This window comes from Schistocerca serialis, chromosome 9 (genome assembly GCF_023864345.2).
Source record: "Schistocerca serialis cubense isolate TAMUIC-IGC-003099 chromosome 9, iqSchSeri2.2, whole genome shotgun sequence".
NCBI lineage: Eukaryota > Metazoa > Arthropoda > Insecta > Orthoptera > Acrididae > Schistocerca > Schistocerca serialis.
Window position 1 is genome coordinate 145,998,290 of NC_064646.1, and position 23,114 is coordinate 146,021,403.

Consider the following 23,114-nt stretch of genomic DNA (forward strand, 5'->3'; position numbering starts at 1 on the left):
AGGCTGTTTGGATGGCAGATTCGAGGGACACAAGAATATCAATGGTAGAGCAACATTGGTGGAAACCACCCTGGTGGCCACATGACTCCAGGACCCAACTCAACCACTGACACATCATACGTTCTGGCAGCTTGCAAAGAATGTTGGTGAGTCTGATGGGCCAATAGCTATTTTTACTCAGTTTGAGTATAGGAATGATGGTGCTCTCCTGCCATTGCGATGGAAAGACGCCTTCGCACCAGATCCAGGCGAAGATGATGAGAAGAAGTCAGTTGTAGTCGAGCGAGAGATGTTTAATCATCTGACTGTGGATCCGATCTGGCCCAGGAGCTGCATCGGGGCAATGTGTAAGGGTGCTGAGGAGCTCCCACTCTGCAAATGAGACATTAAAAGGTTGGGGGGGGGGGGTTAGTTCTCTGATGCAGAGGTTCAAGCATAGTGCTCAGCAAAGTGCTCCAACACAAGGGACACCTGTTGGTGTCTGGTACCCAAAAACACGTCTAATCTTTGTCCAGACTTGGGAAGGTGACATATGGCACCCAATGGTCGAGACGTACCTCTCCCAACACTCCTGTTCCCATCTTTTTATAAGCTGGTGAGCATGGGCACAGAGCAGTTTAAAAGCTATTAGGTGCTCCAGATCCAGAGAATGGTGCCACTTATGTTGCTGTAGAGCCCACCTATGCTCTTTAATGGCCCAGCAATTTCCGGCAACCGCCAAGGTACTGTCTTTTGCTGGGGGTACCCTGAGAAAAAAGGGATCGCATTTTCCCCCACAGAAATGATCATTCTAGTGACCCGTTCAACCACCAAATCAATGGTACCATGTGGGGGAGACCCAATGGTGACAGCAGAGGTGAAAGCTTACCAGTCTGCCTTGTTTAAAGCCCATCTGGACAGGCGTCTAGGGGAATGACGCCAGGGGAGTGACAGGAAAATGGGGACGTGGTCACTACCACATATGTCATCGTGGGCTCTCCAGCGAACAGATGGTTGAAGTCCTGGACTGCAAAGTGATAAATCAGTAGCCGAATAAGTACCATGAGCCACACTAAAATGTGTGAGGGGCCCCATTATTTAGAAGGCAGAGGTTGAGCTGACAGAGTAAATTTTTGACTTCTCTACCTCGGCCAGTAAGCATGGTGTCACCCCACAAAGGGTTGTGGGCATTAAAATCTCCCAAAAGTAGGAAAGGTTTAGGGGGTTGACGAATCAGTGCAGCCAAGACACTCAGGGGTACCACACCTCTGGAGGAAGATATACGTTGCAGACAGTTATTTTCTGCATTGTCCTTATCCTGACAGCCACAGCTTCAAGAGGAGTGTGAAGGGGCCCGGGTTCACTACATACCGAGTTCACTCTATTATATTCGCTACTGTTCTTGTAATATCCCCTATTGCCATAGAGCACTGGGTTCCGCATTGCCGGTAACCAGGTATCCTGGAGGGCAATGCAGAAAGCAGGTGTAAGGCTTAACAATTGCTGTAGGTCAGCCAGGTGGTGGAAATAACCGCTGAAATTCCACTGGAGGATGACGTTATCGCGAGGCAGGGAAGGCATGAAATGGTCAATGAGGCAGGTTACGCCTCAGGGTCACCTGCTACCACCGACTGAGTACCTGTGTGATCAACATCCACTGTGTCTGATGGTCCGGCAAGATCTAGGTCCTCAGTGGCTATTAGAATCTCCATCTCATCCTCAGACCCAGAGCTTATAGGTAGTGGTGGTGTGGGTGCCACCACAATTTTCTTCGTCTTAGGGGTCTTCTTTTTGGATTTTTCTTGATGCTCCTTGGGTTTCTCTGGCTGGGAGGGCTTCACTGATTCAGTATCCAGGACTGATGAGGATTGTGAAGCCCTATTACCAGCTGCTTTTGGGCACTTCAGCCACTGGCAAATGTCATCTTTCCCACTAACAGAAACCCAGGGAGGGAGGGACCCAAGGGACCCCTTCCTAACAAGAGGAGCCAAAGAAGACTTACGCTTCTCTGGCTGAGAAGTGAGGACTGGTGTTCCTGGCAGTTGCAGGGGCAGTGCCCCCCTAGGTAGGTGGTGCAGTGCCCTCCACCATCAAGGGGTAGGTGTAGTCTTACAGCTCTGAGAGCCAACTGGAATTAACGGAACTGATGGGGCTACAACTGTTGTCGAGGATGTCATTTGCACAGGATGTAATCATTCAAAACTCCTCTTAGCCTCTGTGAAGGTCAGTCGGTCCAGGGTCTTCTATTCCATGATTTTTCTTTCTTTCTGTAGGATCCTGAAGCCTGGCAAGCAAGGGGAATGGTGCTCTCTGCAGTTGACACAGATGGGAGGCAGGGCACATGGAGTATTGGAATGCAAAGGACGTCCACAATCCTTACAGGTGACGCTGGAAGTACAGCGGGAAGACATATGGCCGAACTTCCAGCACTTAAAGCACCGCATCGCGGGAGGGATATATGGCTTTACATCACAGCGGTAGACCATCACCTTGACCTTCTCAGGTAACGTGTCACCCTCAAAGGCCAAGATGAAGGCACCAGCGGCAACCTGATTATCCCTTGGACTCTGATAGATGTGCCGGACAAAATAAGCACCTCGCCACTCTAAATTGCAGTGCAGCTCATCATCAGACTGAAAAAGAAGGTGATACCCTGGACCATATTTAAGCTCTTATGGGGTGTGATGGAAACAGAAGCATCCCCCAGCATGTCACAGGAGAGTAGAGCCTGTGACTAGACAGAGGCTGTTTTCATGAAGACTGACCCAGATCGCATTTTGGACAATCCCTCCATCTCCCTAAACTTGTCCTCTAAATGCTCTACAAAAAACTGAGGCTTCATTGACATGGAGAATTCCCCATCAGCTCTCATACACACAAGGTACCATGACGGATAAGATTCACTGCCATCCTTAGCCTGGCATTCCTCGCATGGTGTGGCCAGGGAGGGGAACAATTTGGGGTCATACTTCTGTGCATTAAATTGAGTCCTTGAAAGCTTAGAGACTGCTGGTGTTTGACCACCAGCAAGAGATGATGTAGTATGCTACATAGCGTGTCATCCGCCCTGATACCACCCACTCCGACCAGGAGCCCTCCCCATGGGCGCCACCCAGCCTCAGCCAAGGGCACCTGGCAGGATGGCCATTGCTGGGAGTCCCGATGCCCCAGGAAGATGGGCATCTTCTCTTTGGTATACGTGGGTAGTTAACAGCGCAAGCATCAGCAGAACAATACCTGTGAAGTCAGGGGGCTACAACCAACACGGTATGGCTCCACCACAACGGATTGGGTACCATGCTGCAATCATGTGCAAACAAGTACAATATCAACATCAGTGAAGAAAACAATACTGCACAGTGGACGGAGGAAAATACACCCTGGAGGGTGACCTCGCCCAACAGCTGGAGAATGAGTGGAAGTGCAGATCCACTTCAACATAGGATGCGAAAGGTCTCAGCACACAATGTGCTATGTAAGGGCGCCCTTCCTCAACTGGCTCGCTCTTCGGGCAAATGTAGAAGAATGGAGGTCAAACCCTACAGGGGACTATCACATAAAGGCTGAAACGTGTGAGACTCCTTTTAGTCGCCTCATACAACAGGCATGAATACCTCAGGCCTATTCTAACCCTTGGACCTGCAGGGGCATGTTTTTTGGTACATAGGAGAAAAATAAACTGCACATGAAAACCAATATCCGAAAGTGTCAACCACAGAGGCAAAAGAGCATCGCATTAATAGAAAAAAAGCCCTGTCTATGCAGCACCTAGCTCAATATTCTCCACTGGCAGTTGTGGCACTCATTCACGGTCACTGAATGTCAAACAACATTGCGTGGCTTTCTGCCTATGATCCGTCAGTGTACAAAGACGGTTGCTGCTGACGGGGTTGCCTAGTGGCAGATGCCAACACCTATAATTTTGATGCTTTGTAGTATCATTGGATGACACTTGTGGACACGAGTTTCTGTTCTCAATTCGTTCTTCAATGCACCCTCTGAAACCTCTGAATTTGTTGAAACATTTCTGGGACACACTGTACAGCAACAGAGCACAATGTTTGTACTGTAATGTTTCAAAATTTGAACCTATACCGTTCCTGATTGTATGATCTTCATGATGTATAGTGCAATTTATTTCAATGCATGGTAACTATTTTTGAAATATGACAGTGAAATATTTATATAAATACATCTCTGGTCATACAAATTTATGATAACAGATGTTATGACAGAATATTGTCAAACATAAGTGAGAAATGATCTACAAGTTATCTATAATTGACAGTATGAATTTAATTATCTGAAATCTATAAGTGAATAGAAGTTTCTAAGAGTTAACAGGCTAATTTGAAATGCATCTGAGTAATCAGTTTTGAACTCAAAGATTATTTCAAGTTGTTGACCAGCTGTCATTTAGCATTTCTCGTTGTCATACCAATGCACCTTCGGTTATATTAATTGAAAATTTTTAATTGCAAGATGTTTGAAGTTACCATGCCTCTTATTCTTTAAAGACTTTCTGAATTCAAACTTGTGCAAATCATACGTCCTCAGAAACAAAATGCTATGCGTACCCATTTAATAAAGACAAAAATATTATGACTATTTATGCATATACTGCATTCTATATGGCTTCCAGACAACAGGATTGTAGTATTTTAATACTCAGAGATATTTACGTAACATGAACTACTCTATTTAGCTTTAGGTGTGTAGTTTCTAGTATAGTCTAGTTTTTAAAATACCAGGCAATGGCAACATGAAAGACATTTATAGTCTTGGGTGTTTTTGAAATTATTTATGTGTAACAGTCTTTTTGTCGTGCCTGTCTGCAACTCAATGTGTAATCTTTACATTGAGTAGCAGTCTATCATTCTTCTTATATTGTTGTTATGTATACTTATGAAATATTTCTGGTAGACCCTATGGCAATGTAGCAGCTGATTGTGTGGATAAATATGCCCTTCATTAAACATTTATGTAATATTTTCTGGTGAGATCTTGAGGCTTGTCTGGTTGCTAGTATTTTGATGGTTGCTTGGCATCATCCACATGCATGGTAATTAGAAGGTTAAATCTGCAGAAGTCAGCAATAGGGGGAGCAAAAGAATGAGATGCCCCGAGGATCTGTCCTGACCCCTCTCCTGTTCAGTTCATACATATCGATATGGCTGAAACCACATCAAACTCAGGACTGGGCACTGACAATGAGGCATACAGATCTTAAAATTTCTGAGGCTCTCGAGAAACTCTGCGGCACATCATGCAGATCCTCTGCATTGACACTGTTGAAGAACATTCCTCCCCATCTAGGATGAACAGTACTCACACAAGACTTGTTGGCAAACAGCTCAACCATAACATGCATCTTGTAACTGATACAGTCAGGCCGACACCTAGTTTCAGGGTATCCGTACTTAGCCACATACTACCTCCATCTCTGTGGTGAGAACATGCACTTGTACAGGAGTGAAAAAACTACAGAAAAATTCTCACCTCCATGTTCATGTAGACATTCAATTCATCAGTAAACAGAGACTTTGCTCTCAATACACACCTCTGGAAACTGCACGCATGACAGCTGGCAACAGCTTTAATACTAATGACTGCTGGCGATGCAAATGGGAGATTAGTGCTACAATGGAACAACTTAAGATGCCAAGCATATTGACCAAGCCATGTGACTTTAAACTGCCACGAAGGATCTGTTCAGTTTTTAACTTATAAGAACTAATACTGGCAGGTGCACTGATTCTCCCCACAAGAGGAAAAAAATAACTTTTACACATTGTGACTGTGACACTGAAAAGTCTTGTTCACCATTTTGTACAAAAATTTCTCCTGAGAGCTTTCTCTGGCAATCCAAGAGAGTTCCTGGTGATGAAGGATGGACCAATAGAGTACATTCACAGCCTGGGTATTAGTTTATAATCTCAGATAGTTGTAACTCATAATTTTTAGTTATGTAGACACATACTAAATTGATAAATTAACCCTTTCAGGCTTGGATTTTTTCTGGAGAAAGGAAAATTTTTATTTCTGTTATAATGCTCTTACGCGATTTTTTAATGATGCAAGATTTGTATAAAAATATCTATCATTTTATAGACTAAAATAACTAATGATGAAATATTTTTTATTGTAATAAATAGTAAAATAATTACTATTCAATAATAACTATGCAAAATAACAATAACAATATTCAATTATACAGTGGAATATAGTGAATCAGCCACATCTGTGTATTCTGGTGGTCATGAGCTGCTGTGCACTGTCACAATCTGCTGTACTCTGCTACACTGACTTGCTGATATTTTCATAGTGATGCCCAACAGTTGGCAGCACTTTCTCATGATGAAAAGGTCAAACATTCACAAATGTGTACCCCAGGTTTTCATTAAGAAAAAATACTTCTGCTGCAGGTAAGACACAGTCAAAGTTAATGTGTGTAATAATAGCCAGGGGGTCTGAAAGGGTTGAGCATTTATGGTTAATGATTTTACTACACCATCCAAGACAATCTCCTCAGTCTCTAATGCACAAACAATTCTTCTCCCAGCAACCCAGTCACCTCTATTGGCCTCAAGAATTCATTCTCATGAAAGCATTCAACAGTGAGAAGCTGTTTAGCATCTTTTCTCTGACTGTTTATGTTTTGTTAAGTGGCACCTGTTTGTGTTGTCAAGATTAACTGAAGAGTACTCGCTTTTGATTTTTCTACTTGAGGGTCTGCTAAGAAGTGCAAAACTCCACATATGCACAATGTGTTACACATGTGTAATCTGGAGCCTGTCTCGGCTTCCTTAAGCTTTGCTACATCATTATTGGAACTACTGGCACAGCACAACGTTTCATTTAGCAGTGCAGTGTGACTCTATTTCTTCCAGCATTTGGTGCCACACTTTTTGGGTGGCATGTTGCTGTTGTTGTTGTTGTGGTCTTCAGTCCAGAGACTGGTTTGATGCATCTCTCCACACTACTCTCTCCTGTGCAAGCTTCTTCATCTCCCAGTACCTACTGCAACCTACATCCTTCTGAATCTGTTTAGTGTATTCGTCTCTTGGTCTCCCTCTACGATTTTTACCCTCGACACTGACCTCCAATACCAAATTGGTGATCCCTTGATGCCTCAGAATATTCCCTATCAAGCAATCCCTTCTTCTAGTCAAGTTGTGCCACAAATTTCTCTTCTCTCCAATTCTATTCAATACCTCCTCATTAGTTATGTGATCTACCCATCTAATCTTCAGCATTCTTCTGTAGCGCCACATTTTGAAAGCTTCTATTTGGTGGCCTAATGTTCTCCAATTTGGCGTAATTGTAATGGCAGCACTGTTTATCCCTCACTATTTATTCATCATACAAAAGAAGTTCAAAGATTCAGAGGTTGCTGTAATAAGACACTCAAAAAGAGTGTCACAGCCTGAAATGAATGGGACTCTCAGTTCTTCTTCAAAGAGAAGTATGAAAATTCTCAGTGTCTATTTGGCAGTTGCATAACTGCCAGATATTGACAAGTTGCTAAGGAACAGCCTCACAATATCATGCACAAATAATTGAAAGATTTAGCTGGAAATTGAAAGAGCAACAAATTACAACAATTAACAGACAATTTGTACCTAGAATCATTATTTTGTACATCAAGAACCACTTTGTGCTAAATTTGCTAGCATGGAGCACACGATGAAACTAATGGTATGAATATTAAATTTTCTGAAGTCTCATGTATTATTACATGAATAGTTTCAACAGTTTTTGATGCAATTGAACAAGAGCATTGACACATTACATACCACTGTGAAGTACATTGGTTAAGTGGAGGGATAGGCCCAGAATGATATTTCAATTCAAGACCGCTATTGTTGGATCTGAAGGGAAAAGAAGATCTGGAGTGGATTGCTGACCTTGTATTTTTAGTGGCCTTGACTGCACACTTGAATGCCATCAGTAAGATGTTGAAAGGTGAGAAGAAACTTATTTTTGATTTGTTGGGGAAAGTAGAAGCATTTAAAAAGAAAATCACTCTATGGAGGGGCAGTTTCTGACAAAGAAGGCCATCCATTTTCCAAGCTCTCTGGTGTTAAAGAAAATACAAAATTTGAAGAATCCACCAAAGCATTGAAACAATTAAGGTACAGCTGTCTAAATATTTCTGGAACATGACCAACTTCACATCTGTTTTTGAATCTTTTTGACACCACTTGCTGTTTGAATTGCAAACACCTCCATATAAGTGCAGAAGGAACTGATGATCAACCTGAAATGTAATACCCATTTAAGAAATAAATTCTTTTAGGTCAAAACTATCCAAGAGTTTTAAGAAATTTTCCTTAGGAAAAGTTTCCATTTATCCATAATGAAACTGCAAAGGTGATATTAGCATTTTGATTGACGTATGTGTGTAAGCTATTTTTGACCATAAAACTAAATATGTCAGAAGTACATGGCAACCTAAGTGACACAAATCAGTTATACTGTCTTTGTCTGTCAGTGTGCTGACAGTTTGTGCTAGATATAAATTTTATCATAACTTCAACAAACCCAAATAATTAACCAAAACCAAAAACTTGTTTTGTTTGTGATCTATATTGAGAAATGTAGCCATTGCAACGTCAGTAGTGTAGTTACAGATGGCAAAATTTGATTCTAGCTACATGTGAAATAAATATTTATTCCACTCCATGTGCTATGGAGCCTATTTATTTTTGTCTCATACAAGCTTAATTGTTGTAAGACTTTTACAAGGAACAATGTGGTACATACAAAATTACTAGCATAATGCAGCTGCACCACAAGCTTTATTTTTACTTCGATGCGTGTATTGTCTTGTACCAACAGACAGTAACAATATAATATTGCTCTTTTTGACAAATAGTATGTACCTTTGAATTTCAAAATACAGAATAATATGAAAGCTAGCTGCATTAATCCTGTACAACATTCCTTCATGACTGGACTGCCACCTAATGTGGCATGTCCGCTGTTCCCAATCTTCCAGGTCAAACAGTGTAGCATGGTACTGGGAGAAATACGCAGTCAAATGAGAGAGATCCACATGCACACAAGGGCTCTGCACATGTGCACTCTTCTTTGCCATCACTGCTCTATTCATGTCTCAATCTGACCCATGGGGTTAAGGGATCCAGGTGGGTTCCCCCAAAGACAAGTTACAAGCTATAACATATTGCTTCCAGCTTGAATATTGATGACTGTATTCCACACCATGAAACAAAATCAGATTACTAAAATATTTATAATAACAAAAAAATCAAGTTTTAAAAATCTAATATAATTGGACAGATAAAAAATTGACTTATCAAGTGGCAGTTGGAGAACCCACTTATAAAAGTATATATATCTGCAAACTTTCAGAGCCAGTAGGTCCTTGTTCTGGTAGAAGGACTGTAGCAGAGGGAAGAGCAGTGAAGGAAAAGGACTGGTGAGGTTCAAGACATGGGGACAGTTCAGAAAAGTTGCCCAGAACACTGGGGCAGGGGAAACTTAACAGACAGGACGAGAAGGAAAGACCCTGAGTCTTTCCCTGTTGACTTTGAACTGCATTCATGTTTTGTTATTGTGGTGACCATTGGTAAAAGTTGCTAGTGACCAGTCAGAGGCCACATATGAACTGTTAGCAGTGTGCATATTCCAGTTCAGTAATTTGATGTTGGAATCTTTGTTGAAAGTAGTTAACTAACTATTGGGTTTTTAATTATTGATTGCGCATTGTTGAGAAGTTTAACTGTGTCTTGTGGGTCAACATGAGGCTGGTGACCCTTATTTACATAGATCTGATAGTGTAGCAGAGTGAAGAATTAATTTGGGTCCACCAATAAATGTTTCCAATTACACCTGGGGAGCAATATGTCATGTAATTTGTCTTGTGCAACATACACATTTCACAGAGTGCATGGATTCGAGGTCCAGTCTTGTGACTTCGCACAATGGTAGAAAAGCTCTGACACATGGACGAAAGTGGTGTTTCAAATAATTTATTCTGATGAAATTCAATTTCCTTACACCTCTATTTTTCATTTTATTTCTATATTTATCTTTTGTATTTACAACTGATTTAAAGACAATACTGGCTCATTGTCAGTTACCTATTTGGAGTGCTTCATGAATCAAATGCCCTGAGTCAAAGAACGGTTGTTCCATCGAGGGAGGCACTTGTAATGGGTCTGACATACAGTTTGATAATTCATCTCAAACATGCTCTACCTTCTGTGTCATTCGGCCATATAGTGGTGTTTGACACAAATTACCCCATTAATGAATGTGATAATGAAACACTTCCTTTTTGTGTCCACTAATGAGCACATTTGTCTAATTCTCGAGAGTGTCCACAGAATGTCCTAGAGAAAAATTAACCAATGTATGGCATTAGAAGGCATAAATCTATTGGCAAACAGTGTCTAACAAGCAAATTTTACAACATACGCAGACATAGTTACGGGAAACTTGATACTTTTCCAGATATTTGTCCACTCTCAGTCTACTACAGCTAGTTGCCAGATACATCTGGACGACAAGGAACAACAAAATGAAAGGAACAACTCTTCCCCAAGTCAACTGCTTCATCTGACACCATGTATTTCATCAATGTTGGCTATAAATACCAGTGAATGGCATCCCATTTTTAATAATTCACGAAGCAATAATGAAGCAAGTTAGCTACTAGACATCTCATGTTTCACCAATGTCGGCTGCATATACCAGGGAAATGCATCACATTTTTAACACATCAAGAGGAAATAAGGAAGCAAATAGGACTCAGACAGAGACAGTAGGGGTGGAACAGAGAACTGCAAGGAAAGACTATATTCAGTACCATACAACACATACAAAAGCTTATGGAGGCCAAAAAGAGTTCACACTAGTGAAGCAGGAAACAACCCAAACCACCATTGCCCCACAGGCTTCAGAAGAGCCAAATTGTTCAGGACAGCTTAACTGAAGAAATTTATAATACAGTATTAAATTTACTAACACAAATAATAAGTAGCCTACACGGAGGTTTGAACGACAGTAACATAAAAGAATTCATTGCAGAATTTCTACTGACTCTAGGACTCAACAATGGTGGGATATGTTAAGAATATAAGTGGAATGTTCCCAAAATATTTGAGTTTTGTCATTGTTTTTAAAAGAGATGATAGAACACCAGGTGACACAACCAAATGCCATGTGAATCCACACCCGCTGCTGATTTATCGACAAAAGACACATCAGCGGAGGAGGAATGATCCACGCGCAGAGCACTCGAGAAGAGAGAGTAACAACAGACCGGCTTGACCGAGGTTATTTGAGTGAACATTACGATGGCAGATAGGCATGTACCGACAACATGGTCGCCAGTGGAAGTGCGTGCAATTATCTGGTATGAATCGGCACATGTCACTAGTGTGTCTGTCATCCATGAAAGCCTACTGACCATGTATGGCGAAGAGATCATGCCAGATCAAATGATTGGTCACTGTTGTTGCATGTTTAGAGAAGGAAGGCAGAGCAGGAAGGATGGAGATTGAAGCAGGTGTCCCTCCGCAGCCACAAAAAACAGGGCACAGATCTTACCAGGATGCATTCTTCAAACTGATTGCATGCTGCAACAAATGTCTGAATGTCACTGGCACCTATGTTGAAAAATTGTGCAAGGTCAATGCCATGGTGTTTTTGTTTTTGGCAATAATGTTTCTGTGATAAACAATGAGAAAACTTACTTTTGGAAAGTCCCTCATAGCACATTGGAAGCACCTGTAAAATAACAAACTCAGCCTCACATGTATTTTATGTTGAAACCAGATATCAACACATGTGATATTTGAAACATGTTTGCTGTTGAATGAATCATTTCCATTTCCTGGGTTTGATGTGAGCCGAGCCAACGGGGACAATGGATATGGATGGAGGGTACTTCACATAAGAAACATAATCCCATGTGAAATTCAAGGAGGTGATAGACAAAAAATATCACTTCAAACTGTTGGAGCTTTAGACAATAAATATGACTTCAAAATGCTGGAGATACATTATATATGAAAGGAAATGAAAGAAACATGTCATTCTACAGATCGCACAAGGAGACTGTAATGATACAACAGCTGAGTATGTTTTCTAATTCGGTAACACATCTGACTTAATGCTTGTTATCCTCCTTGGGGCTCAGATCAAGAAAACAGCACTGGCTAAATGACTGAGGAGACTGCCCACAAATATAACTTAATCCTATTTCAATATAATTCTTAAATTTTCAATGTAAGTAACCAAAACATCTCCACTAGAATAATTAGTTGATATCAACTAAAATCATTCTGAGGCACAGTTAGAGTTAAAAAAGACATTATCTAACATCTTGTTTTGGTTGTGGGACACCATCACCCTTAGGAAATTTCGTCATTTCGGAAAACAAAACGTAAAAGCTAATGTAAAATGTGTTGTAACATGAACTAACTGCTTGAAGATGAACCTTTTGGTTTGAAACCAGTAATGGCGCTATTTAAATAAATAAATTACATAGTAAAAAGTGGCTGGTTGCTGCTGTCTTCTCTGTAGAAGTCAACCTGCATGGATACCTTGATCATTTTAAATTAGTTTCTTGATGAGGATAACTGCACCCCTGATGAGAACAACTGCATCAAACTGACAACTGAGCACTGTAGATATATGTTTGTTGTACCCAATGTTAAAATTAGACTTCACATGGGAGGTATTGTGTTGTATTGAACTAGGGACCTAGAAACAACAGAGAGGCTTCATCCCCACCGTAGCTGCAGTGGTACACAAACCCACAACAGGCTACAGCAGTCCACTCACCCCACCAGTGTCCGACACCAGACCCAGGGTTATTGTGCAGTTCGGCCCCCAGTGGAACCCCCCTCCCCCCCAGGAATATCTCACACCAGGTGAGTGTAACCCCAATGTTTGTGTGGTAGAGTAATTATGGTGTACGCAAATGTGGAGAAAGTCGTTCACATAGCAATCACCGACATAGAGTAACTGAGGCGGAATATGGGGAATCAGCCCACATTCACCGAGGGAGATGGAAAACTCCCTTAAAAACCATCCACAGACTGGCCGGCACACTGGACCTCGACACTAATTCACCGGGCGGATTTGTGCCGGGGACTGGCATGCCTTCCCGCCCGGAAAGCAGTGCGTTAGACTGCATGGCTAACCGGGCGGGCTCACATGGGAGGTAGTCACAAGTGCCTTTGGTCTGGTCATCTACCCACCATTCTCAGAAATGATACATGGTATCATATGGTCAATCTACAAGTGGAACATTTGGAAAGCAGACTGGAACAAGTACACTACTGTGCTTTCAGAAAAGATACCGATGTTTTCAGAATGTGGAGAAACATGAAGGGACTACGTAAGCTTTACTACTTGTTTTGAAGAAGCTGCCATGGTATCTGTCCTAAAAGATGAACTTTTTATTCCAAAAACCAAAACTTAACAGTATGGCGGGATGATGAAAGCAATAATGTATTGCTGGAACATAGAGATGCACTAAAACTGTACAGAAGGCACACTTCAGAAGAAAATGCCAGTGTAAGTAAACTGACTATTCAAAAATTACAAGAAATCTGCATGGAGACACTTACATAACCTTAACAAAGACATACCCAGCTCAATCATCTGGCATCGAATTAAATGTGTACATAGAGCTGGAACAACAATAGTATAAGGTTAGTGAATAAGTTCATAGCACTTTTGTTTTGCATGTTGGTATTCCGGTTACTATGGATTTATTTATTTATTGTCATTCTTTGTTTGTAGTTCACTGCTGCTATATTATCATTTTGTCATTTGAAGATAATGAGTGGAGCTGTGGATGCTAGAAAATGGAGTGTCAAGAGGAGAAATCGGAATGTTTCCAAAATGTTCTTCGGTCTGAGTTCAGTAGAAGAGTGACAGCAGCAGAGGTAGCCAGAAACATTTGCGCTGTGTATGAGGATTGTTTAGACAGTAATGACTCTCCACATTCAGGAAGACCTTCAGGCTTTTAAGAAAATCATTTCAATGCACTAATTCACAATGAACCATGTCAGTGTACTCAACAACCGGCAAATGTGATGAACTGTGACCATTCCATCATTGTGCAATATTTGTATGCAACGAAGAAGGTTCAAAAAATCAGGTGTTCAGGTACCACATGCTCTAAGCCAAACTCTCAAAAATAAATGGGCATCTGTGCTTGCTCATCATCAATTATATAAATTGGCTTGTGAATGACATCAACCGTTCCTATCTTGTAGCATTACTGGTTATAAGACATTGTGTCTTATGCTAACATATGGCAAGAAAGGAATAGTTGATCCCAAACACAGCAGCAGTTCCCCGTACGAAGACTTGCGTTCATACACAAAAGATAGTGTTATGCATCTGGTGGAACAGCATGTACTGTAAAAGTTTAACCATCACTGCGGAAGTTTATTGTCAACAACTGAGGCATCTTGTAGATGCAGTCCAAGACCAATGGTGAGACACATTGTGTGAAGTGATGCTATGTCACAATAAAGTCCACACACATTCTGCTAGACTGACAAAAAACACTATACAAGAGTTGGGTTGTGAAGCCACTTAACACCCACCTTATTCACCTGATCATGCACCCTTAGCGTTTTTACCTTTATCACTATCTATTAAACAATCTTCAAGGAACTTCCTTTCCAGATGAAAATGCACTCCAAATATGGCTCAGCAAGTTCTTCACCGCAAAAACAACACAATTTCTATTGTCACGGAACTGAAAAGTTAGCCTAGCACTGACACACTGTTGTAAATAGTGATGCAGAATATATTATAGATGACTAAAGTCTCTCTTATGTGTATCAATGATGTTTATTAAACTTTTAGAAAAATGTTGTGGACTTATGCACCAACCTAATACAACAGTGGCACTGAACAAATCAGTGGATGACTTCTTGAAACTTTTAGCACCAGCCTATGTTCAACAATACATTGATGATGAAGGAGTCCTTCTTTTGAATGAACGATTTACTGCTCTGGAACTCAAGAGAGCCCTGTTATTTGGAAGAAGTAGTTCCCCCATGGACTGACAATATACATTACCACACGTTCCTTTTCTTAACACAGAAAGGGAGGTACCATATTTACAATATTTTTAATATTATTTGAAACAAAAGAAATTATGTCCTTGAATGGAAGAAATTACAAATAGTGCTGACAGTAAAACATGGTAAACCACCTAAAGGAGCAACCTTGTATCGGCCAATAACACTCCTGAGCTGTGTCCATAAAGTGTTGGAAAGGAGGCTGAAACATAGAACTGAGAGGTGGTATGAGCACTACAACTTGTTACCCACAACAAATTTTGGTATTGGAGAGGAAATGGCATGAACAAAACACTAATAAAATTAGTAACTGATACCTAGATAAGTCTCAGTCATGTTTATGTAGTAGTTGTTTTTACTGACTAAAAAACGATTGAAAATATAACCATATCGATGCTGGCTGCCAAAATGTGGAGGCACAATATTCCCAGTAGCTTCAGGAGCAAACTTACTCACTTTCTTTTACATCTATCACTGGTAGTAAGAAGTAGAACTGGCTAGGCACAGAAGAGAACGACAAGCACAGGGCTACCCCAGGGATTAATTATCTCTCCCCTGCTTTTCAAAATTTTTTACGTTGGACCTACACGATACTTTGCCACAAAATGTAACAGATTTACAGTATGCTGGTGACCTGTGTATATATTCAATGAGTGACTCTTCCTGGTGGCCTGCTGAAGATGGGTTAAGCTATGCGTAGACTGCACACATATATGGTGAAGAATGGCTTGATATATCACCTACTAAGTCTTTGGTTCTCCTCTTCTCCGGGGTTACTTCCATGGAGATGCTGATTCTTAGGCTGTACTAACTACCAGTCCAGACAGTAGTTGTAAATATTAGACTCCATATTGACCATAAGCTTTAGTGGATGGCACATATTACAGAAGCTATCACAAACTGCAAAAAGTCCACTAATATATTGTGAGCTAGCATGGAAGTTAGCTGGAGACTGGAAGCACACATTGGACCAAGATTGTATCATGCTTTGGTACATTCATACATAGATTATGCTTGTCTTTCTTTTGAGTCAGCTTCAGAGGCATGTCTAAGATGATTAGACAAATTCCAGTACAAAACACATAGAGTATGAATCTGATGTTACATATACTATCACAAATAGGAATCAGGAAGTTACCATATGCTGGGTACAAAGCACACTGTCACATAGCTGGCAATGATACAGTAGACAAACTAGACAAAGCAGCTACCTATGACAGAGCAAGATTACATATATAAATATCAGCTACAGCTCTTTTACGCAGCATTAAATCAACAGTCAAAGATAAGTGGAACACAGAATGGCAAGAGACCTCCACATACAAAGGCAAGGATTAAGACAAAGTGAACCTGGTACTGACTCCTAACTTCTAGCATAAGAAAAACTGATGCCGCAGAAGATTCATAAACACTACAAGATGCCTTACATTCAACCGCAGTTGTTACAGAACACTTCTACATTGTGCTGGTCTGGTCTATTCTGTGAATGTGCTGAAGAGGAAGATATCAATCACAGCACAAACACATACAACACAACAAGCCATCTTCAGCATCTGTGTTCAATATTGAAACTTCCTGGCAGATTAAAACTGTGTGCCGGACCGAGACTTGAACTTTGCCATAGGTAGCTGCTTTGTCTAGTTTGTCTACTGTTTCAATGCCAGGTATGTGACAGTGTGCTTTGTATCCAGCATGTGGCAACTTCCTGATTCCTATTTGTGATATGGCAAAAGTCCCAAGTTACGGGTCTCGGTCCGGCACACAAGTTTTAATCTGCCAGGAAGTTTCATATCAGCACACACTCTGGTGCAGAGTGAAAATCTAATTCTGTGTTCACTATTGTTTGCTGTTTGCTGACATGTTACAGTACTGCGCAGCTTGAAAGACTTAAGAGAATATATTGCCTTTTACAAGCCTTTCTGTTGAAAGAGCATGTCAGCTTCTGTATGATTCCACTGTGATTTTGTGTTTATGATGGTGTGCACTGTATTAAATCCAATGTGTACACTGCTGTTCTATGTGTTAAATCTTACATGTACAGTCAGTTCCACAAGAAAGTGTACACCATTACCTGTAGGAAATGAAAGACACCATTATAAATATATGTTTACATGAAAATACATGTTATTACTAATTGCTGCCATTATTGATTATAGCTTGGCACCTTTTTGGCATGCTGTTCACGAGACCTGCTGCATATTCTCTTGGTAATCATCTCCATATCATCCTGATTTTATATGACAGCTGCTTTGAAATATGTATTTGATTTCCTTTAAGCTTCATCTTAATATACAACCAAACATTTTCGATCGGATTTGCATCCGGAAACATTGCAGGCCGATCCATTGTGGACACCCCATTGTCTTGATGCTTGCTGTGTTTCAAATCATTATCCTCTTGAAGCACCCGGTTTGCCTCGTACAAACCAAATAGCTTCTTAATGAATCTCAGGAGGCATGTTTGACAAATGTTGCACATATTTCAGTATTTAAATTGGCTGCACACAACAAAACAAAATATTCAACTCTCACAAAGTTTATTTATACACTGTACAAAAGTGCATTAAGTACAGATTTGAGACTGCTACCATGGATGATGCTGCGGACATTACATTTAACATTATGGTGTACATTTTCCTGTGGAACTGACAGTGTGATGATGATTGTATGAGTCCTGCTCAGATTGATCAGGGGGGGGGGGGAAAAAAAAAAAAAAAAAAAAAAAAAAAAAAAAAAATCATTCTTTTTTGTGTGCCTGCTGATGACCCACTTCTTCTACTATTAGGTAAGTTGTCTCCTTTACTCCTAAATTATTTACATTCTATGAAGTATTAGTTTTAAAAAAAAGGGGCCACTACACAAATCAAAATTATAAGTAGTCACTGAGTAATCTATCTAGTGGAGAAACTAAAAATAAGGGACACACAAATGGAACACCGAATTCTGTCTTTGAAAACTGTTTTACTGCACAAGTTTATTATAAAGTTTATTCTTTCAATAACTGCACGAAAATCAAAATACTAAGATAAGTGACTGTGGAATAAATATTAATCTAAAATTATTCAACAAATGACAGTAACTCAATCTTATAAGACATCTGTAAATTAGTATATAGATCGTGTGAAATAATTTGCTCTCCTTAACAGCAGTTTATCAGAAGTCACTGGGATTGAAGAGTTACAAGTAATTGGAACAAGGTACAGGTCATTCCCACTTTCAACATAGCAATCTGTTGTGAAATTCTGAAATGCATCTTATGCTTGCATATTATGAACTGTTCGGAAAATGGAAATGTCTGTTGTAGGGATTCATACTGATTCCACAGACATTCAATTCCCTCTATTTTTCCATGAGATCCAGAGGGCAGCAGATGATGACACTTACATTATTGCCACAGTTTTTGATTGCAGAAGGGATCCAATACAGTCTTGCACTATCACATGGTGGACAAAAAACAAGTTTCCACAATATCAGACTGGCATTTTATGTTTCAGGATTTCCTAGCGTATAGAACTCAATATGTTGTTCTTAACAAGCTGACATCGTTGTACGTAAAAGCAGTTCCAGGTGTACCCAATGGACTCTTATACGAGGGCTATCCACAAAGTACATTACGTTTTGGAATTAAAAATAAATAAAGTATTGGAATTTTTTTTATTATATACGGATGAAAGCCACACTTAAATACTACTTTTCTACATAGTTGCCATTTAAATTAAGGCACTTATCGTAGCGATGGACGAGCTTGGAAATTCCTTCGTCGTAAAATTCGGCTGCCTGCACCTTCAACCACGTGGTTACCTCTTCTTGAAGCTATGCGTTGTCATCAAAACGCTGCATAGCCAACCACTTCTTCATTGCTGGGAATAAGTGGAAGTCGCTCGGTGCCAGTTCAGGACTGTACGGCGGATGAGGAAACAACTCCCACTTAAAAGATTCGAGAACTTCACGAGTGGCATTTGCCGTGTGGGCCCGGGCGTTGTCGTGAATCAGCATGATCTTTGAGCACAACTTTCCCCTGCGCTTGTTTTGTATTGCTCTTCTGAGGTTGTGCAGAGTCTGGCAATACCTTTGAGAGTTTATTGTAGTGCCTCTTTCCAGGAATTCCACAAAAATCACACCTTTTCTGTCCCAAAAGAGGTAACCACGTGGTTGAAGGCGCAGGCGGCCGAATTTTACAATGAAGGAATTTCCAAGCTCATCCATCGCTATGATAAGTGCCTTAATTTAAATGGCAACTATGTAGAAAAGTAGTATTTAAGTGTGGCTTTCATCTGTATATAATAAAAAAAATTTTCCAATACTTTATTTTTTTTTAATTCCAAAACGTAATGTACTTTGTGGATAGCCCTCGTAGATTCATTAATGTTAACACTATACATAAATGATCTTATGGATAATGTCAGAAGCATTGTGGTGCTGTCTGCAAGTGCTGATATTGTATAAAGCTCGATCAAAATGTTTGTGTTTGCGTGCACTGTTGCAATAATTACAGAAACCAATACCTGTATGTTAGAAGTATAGAAGTATTGACCCTGGCTGTTGAGACACTTGTCCCACTGTGGCACAAGACGGTGAATGGCTGTTTCATACAATTCCTGAGACTGCGATGTTAACCAGTTCCGTGCGTACAGCTGGACATTGTCATCCGAGGTGAATCATTTGCCCCTCAGAGCCTTTTTAAGGGGACCAAAAATGGCGGTCTGTGGAGGGTGGGTGAGAACCTCCCATTTTAATTTTTGCGGGAGTGCTGCGACTGTGTTGGCCATATGAGGCTTTGCATTGTCGTGGAGCAGAATGACCCCACAGGTGAGATTGCCTGCTCGTTTTGATTTGATCGCTTGGTGAAGGGTGGTCAAGGTTTGCGAGTAATGCTGGGCATTCACTGTAGTTCTATGCTGCAGGAAATGAATCAGAAGGAAGAAATTCTTGGTTCCCTTAAAACAGGCTTTGAGGGGCAATCGATTGACCTTGGACAACGACATCCAGCTGTACGTGTGGAACTGGTTAACATCGCAGCCCCAGGAATTTTATAAGACAGCCATTCACTGTCTTGTGTCACAGTGGGACAAGCGTCTCAACAGCCAGGGTCAATACTTCTAACATAAAGGTACTGGTTTCTGTAATTATGTCTCTGGATTGTTTCTTTTTGAATGTCCTTTATAGTTGCAGTTCAACACAAGACGCCAGTCGATCTGGGAGGCTAGCCTCATCTGTTAAGCCAAATCAAGTGGGAGATGCCTGAGCACCTGCCCTATAGTCTTGACCTCTAACCATGTAACTAACAAGCCTTCAGTTCCTTGAAAAGGCCATGAAGGCACATGACGTTTCCTGTCAGACGAGGATGTGCAGCAGGCAGTTAGAGATTTCTTCACACAGCAGGACACAGTATTTTACCAAATGGCTATCTCCAAACTGCTGCATCGGTGGGATGATTGACTCAGTGCTCATGATGATTTTGGCTGATTGTCATACTGATTCTGGACTGTACAGCCTTCAAACAGAAACTTTCTGATCACTCCTTATATGTAGGAACTTCATGCCAAAAAACTAAAGTGAAATGCAGGAAGATATGCAGAGAATGACGTTTGGTGCAGGGACTAAATGAAATAAATAAATAAATGTAGAGTATTGTTCACAAATAGTTGGAATGATGCATTACTGTTTTTTACATTATTAGTGATAAATCACTGGAAGCAACAACAGCTATCTATTATATGGGAGTAGCTATACAGTGTGACCAAGAGTGGAGTGGCCACATAAAACTAGTTGTGGGGAAAATAAGATACCAAACTGAGATTAATTAAAAGATTCTTTTGGAAGAATAATTCAGCTACGAATGAGGTAACTTACAAAACTCTCGTTTGACCAATTCTTGAGTACTGCTTGTCAATCTGCAACCCTTACCAGGTAGGATTAATACAGGTAGTACAGAATATCCTATGGCAAGTGATATATTTCAGCATGTGTTCATTTACTAAGCACAAAAGAGTCACATAGATGCACATCAAACTCCAGCTACAGACAGTACAAGAGGGTCACTGAACATCACAAAGATGTTTACTGCTAAAATTCTGGGAATGTAGAACATTCCAGCAAGTATATTAAGTCCTTCCACAACAAACTATGAAATGACCATGAAAGTGTAATGAGAGAAACTTGAGTTAATACAGTGGCTTACTGCCCGCTATTCTCCTGAGAACAACATATTGCACCTCCTATGACTGAATGTTGTTAAAAATCACATTTCATTAATTCTCAGCTTTGCAGTTATGGCTTGCTGGACAGCTGTAGAGTGAACAACACAAAAGACCACTTTATACTGTAATAGGCTATATATTCAGTTATGGAATAAACAGAATGCTTGCCACCAAAGCATAATACACACTTTTTGACTTTTGGAAGGGTCTTTTGATGACACAGTAGTCTCTGTAACTACTACAGTGAAAACTTCATGTTTTAGGCACCTGAAATGTTCTTGGTTGCAACTACTTATTTCAGGGGAAACAAGTTTATTTTTAAAAGCGCAATGTTAGAAGCAGAGATACTACTATTTGAAAAAAAAAGGTAACTGCAGAAGTTCTCTTCAAAATAAGAAAATAAGACTACAAATACTTACTGAGCTGAGGCACAAGCTTCACTTGGTCTGTGCTGATCATACAAGGAGTCTTTTCTGCTAGGGCAAGCATAGAAACAGAATCCTGTTTTCCTACTGCAGTGCCTCATCCAAGGATCTAAAATGAAGAAATACTGCTTAAAAAATTATATGTGAACGTTAACAGTGTTGCTTATTTAATAGTATGAGTTGGCTTAAAATAATGCTACTTCAACAGTAGTCTGCTAAGCAGAAGTTATGTATTTCTCTCCAAATAACGTACACAACTGCTAATTAGGAAGTGATCAACTTGCGTAATTCATATTCTCATTGGTGATAAGTGATTTCTATGTTAACCCTCCAGCCGCAAGTGTTGGGCAGTTTTGTGTTCAGGTCTTTTTGTATGATTCTGAGGGGCATGCTGTTATTGCATTAGATATAATTTCTGGGATAGTTGTATAAAGGAAGTCAGTATTTTCCTGTCAAATATTTTTGTTGTTGTTCTGAGGCATCAGAAGTCACATTTTACACTTTCTTGATATAGATGTACAAATTATGACCTATCTGATTGCATTGCAGATATACCCGAGGTGCCACACAGGTGTAACCAACAAACTGCTGCTAACAATTTACAGTAATATTATTAAATTTACATCCAAGCAGCAAGAAAATTCTGTACACATGATATTTTGCTAACCTACGAGCAGACACCTAAGCAGAAAAAGCACATTTACACTGCAAGTTCTGTCAAAGATATTACACTACTTCACTTGCTGTATAACTAGCGTTTTTATTTTCAGCTACCAGGTGTCACTTACAAATGGATGTGATTGTCTGAAACCACTAACGATAATAAAATGATGACTGATGGTAAAATAATGCAGTTGCATCAAAATGATTTCTTCAATTACCACTCAAGAGTAGTGGAATCTCAACAGTGGAAAAGATAAGACCAAAAAAGGAAGAAATCTGAGCTTTTAAAAGAGGCAAAATCATGGTCCAAAAATGGCAAGACAAAAAAACAATTTGTGCTTTCAGAACTACACACAACCATAGCCTACTCAAAGTTGGCTGTGATCCGATTCATCACTGCACATAAGGGAAACCAAAAGAGGTGACAGAATAACGAAATCTCAGTTGATATACAACTATAACAATACAAGGGGCAGCAATGACAGAGCTGATCAAGAATTTTCATATTACAAGACCACTTAGAGACAGCAGAAAAATATTACAAGCAGGTATTTTGGCATATCATTGAACAGTCTCTATTCAACACATTTATTATAACTTCCCCGCCCACCCTCAAGAGAGAGAGAGAGAGAGAGAGAGAGAGAGAGAGAGAGAGATCAAACATCAAGCAACACAAAGAAAGCATTTTTGGAATTCACGGTGGAAATAACTGAAGCAGTTTTCAAGAAATGCATACAAGTATCACCTCAACACATACAAATACAGTAG

The 23,114-nt window shown here is 40.2% G+C and overlaps 1 protein-coding gene across 1 annotated transcript in view; it reads right to left on the reverse strand.

Annotated features, from left to right (window-relative positions):
- Positions 1-23,114, reverse strand: part of LOC126418443 (cap-specific mRNA (nucleoside-2'-O-)-methyltransferase 1) — a 273,835-nt gene that overhangs the window by 4,977 nt on the left and 245,744 nt on the right. Inside the window, exon 17 of the mRNA XM_050085206.1 lies at positions 21,678-21,792. Within this exon, the coding sequence (XP_049941163.1) occupies positions 21,678-21,792 (115 nt within the window). The remainder of the gene's footprint in view (positions 1-21,677; positions 21,793-23,114) is intronic.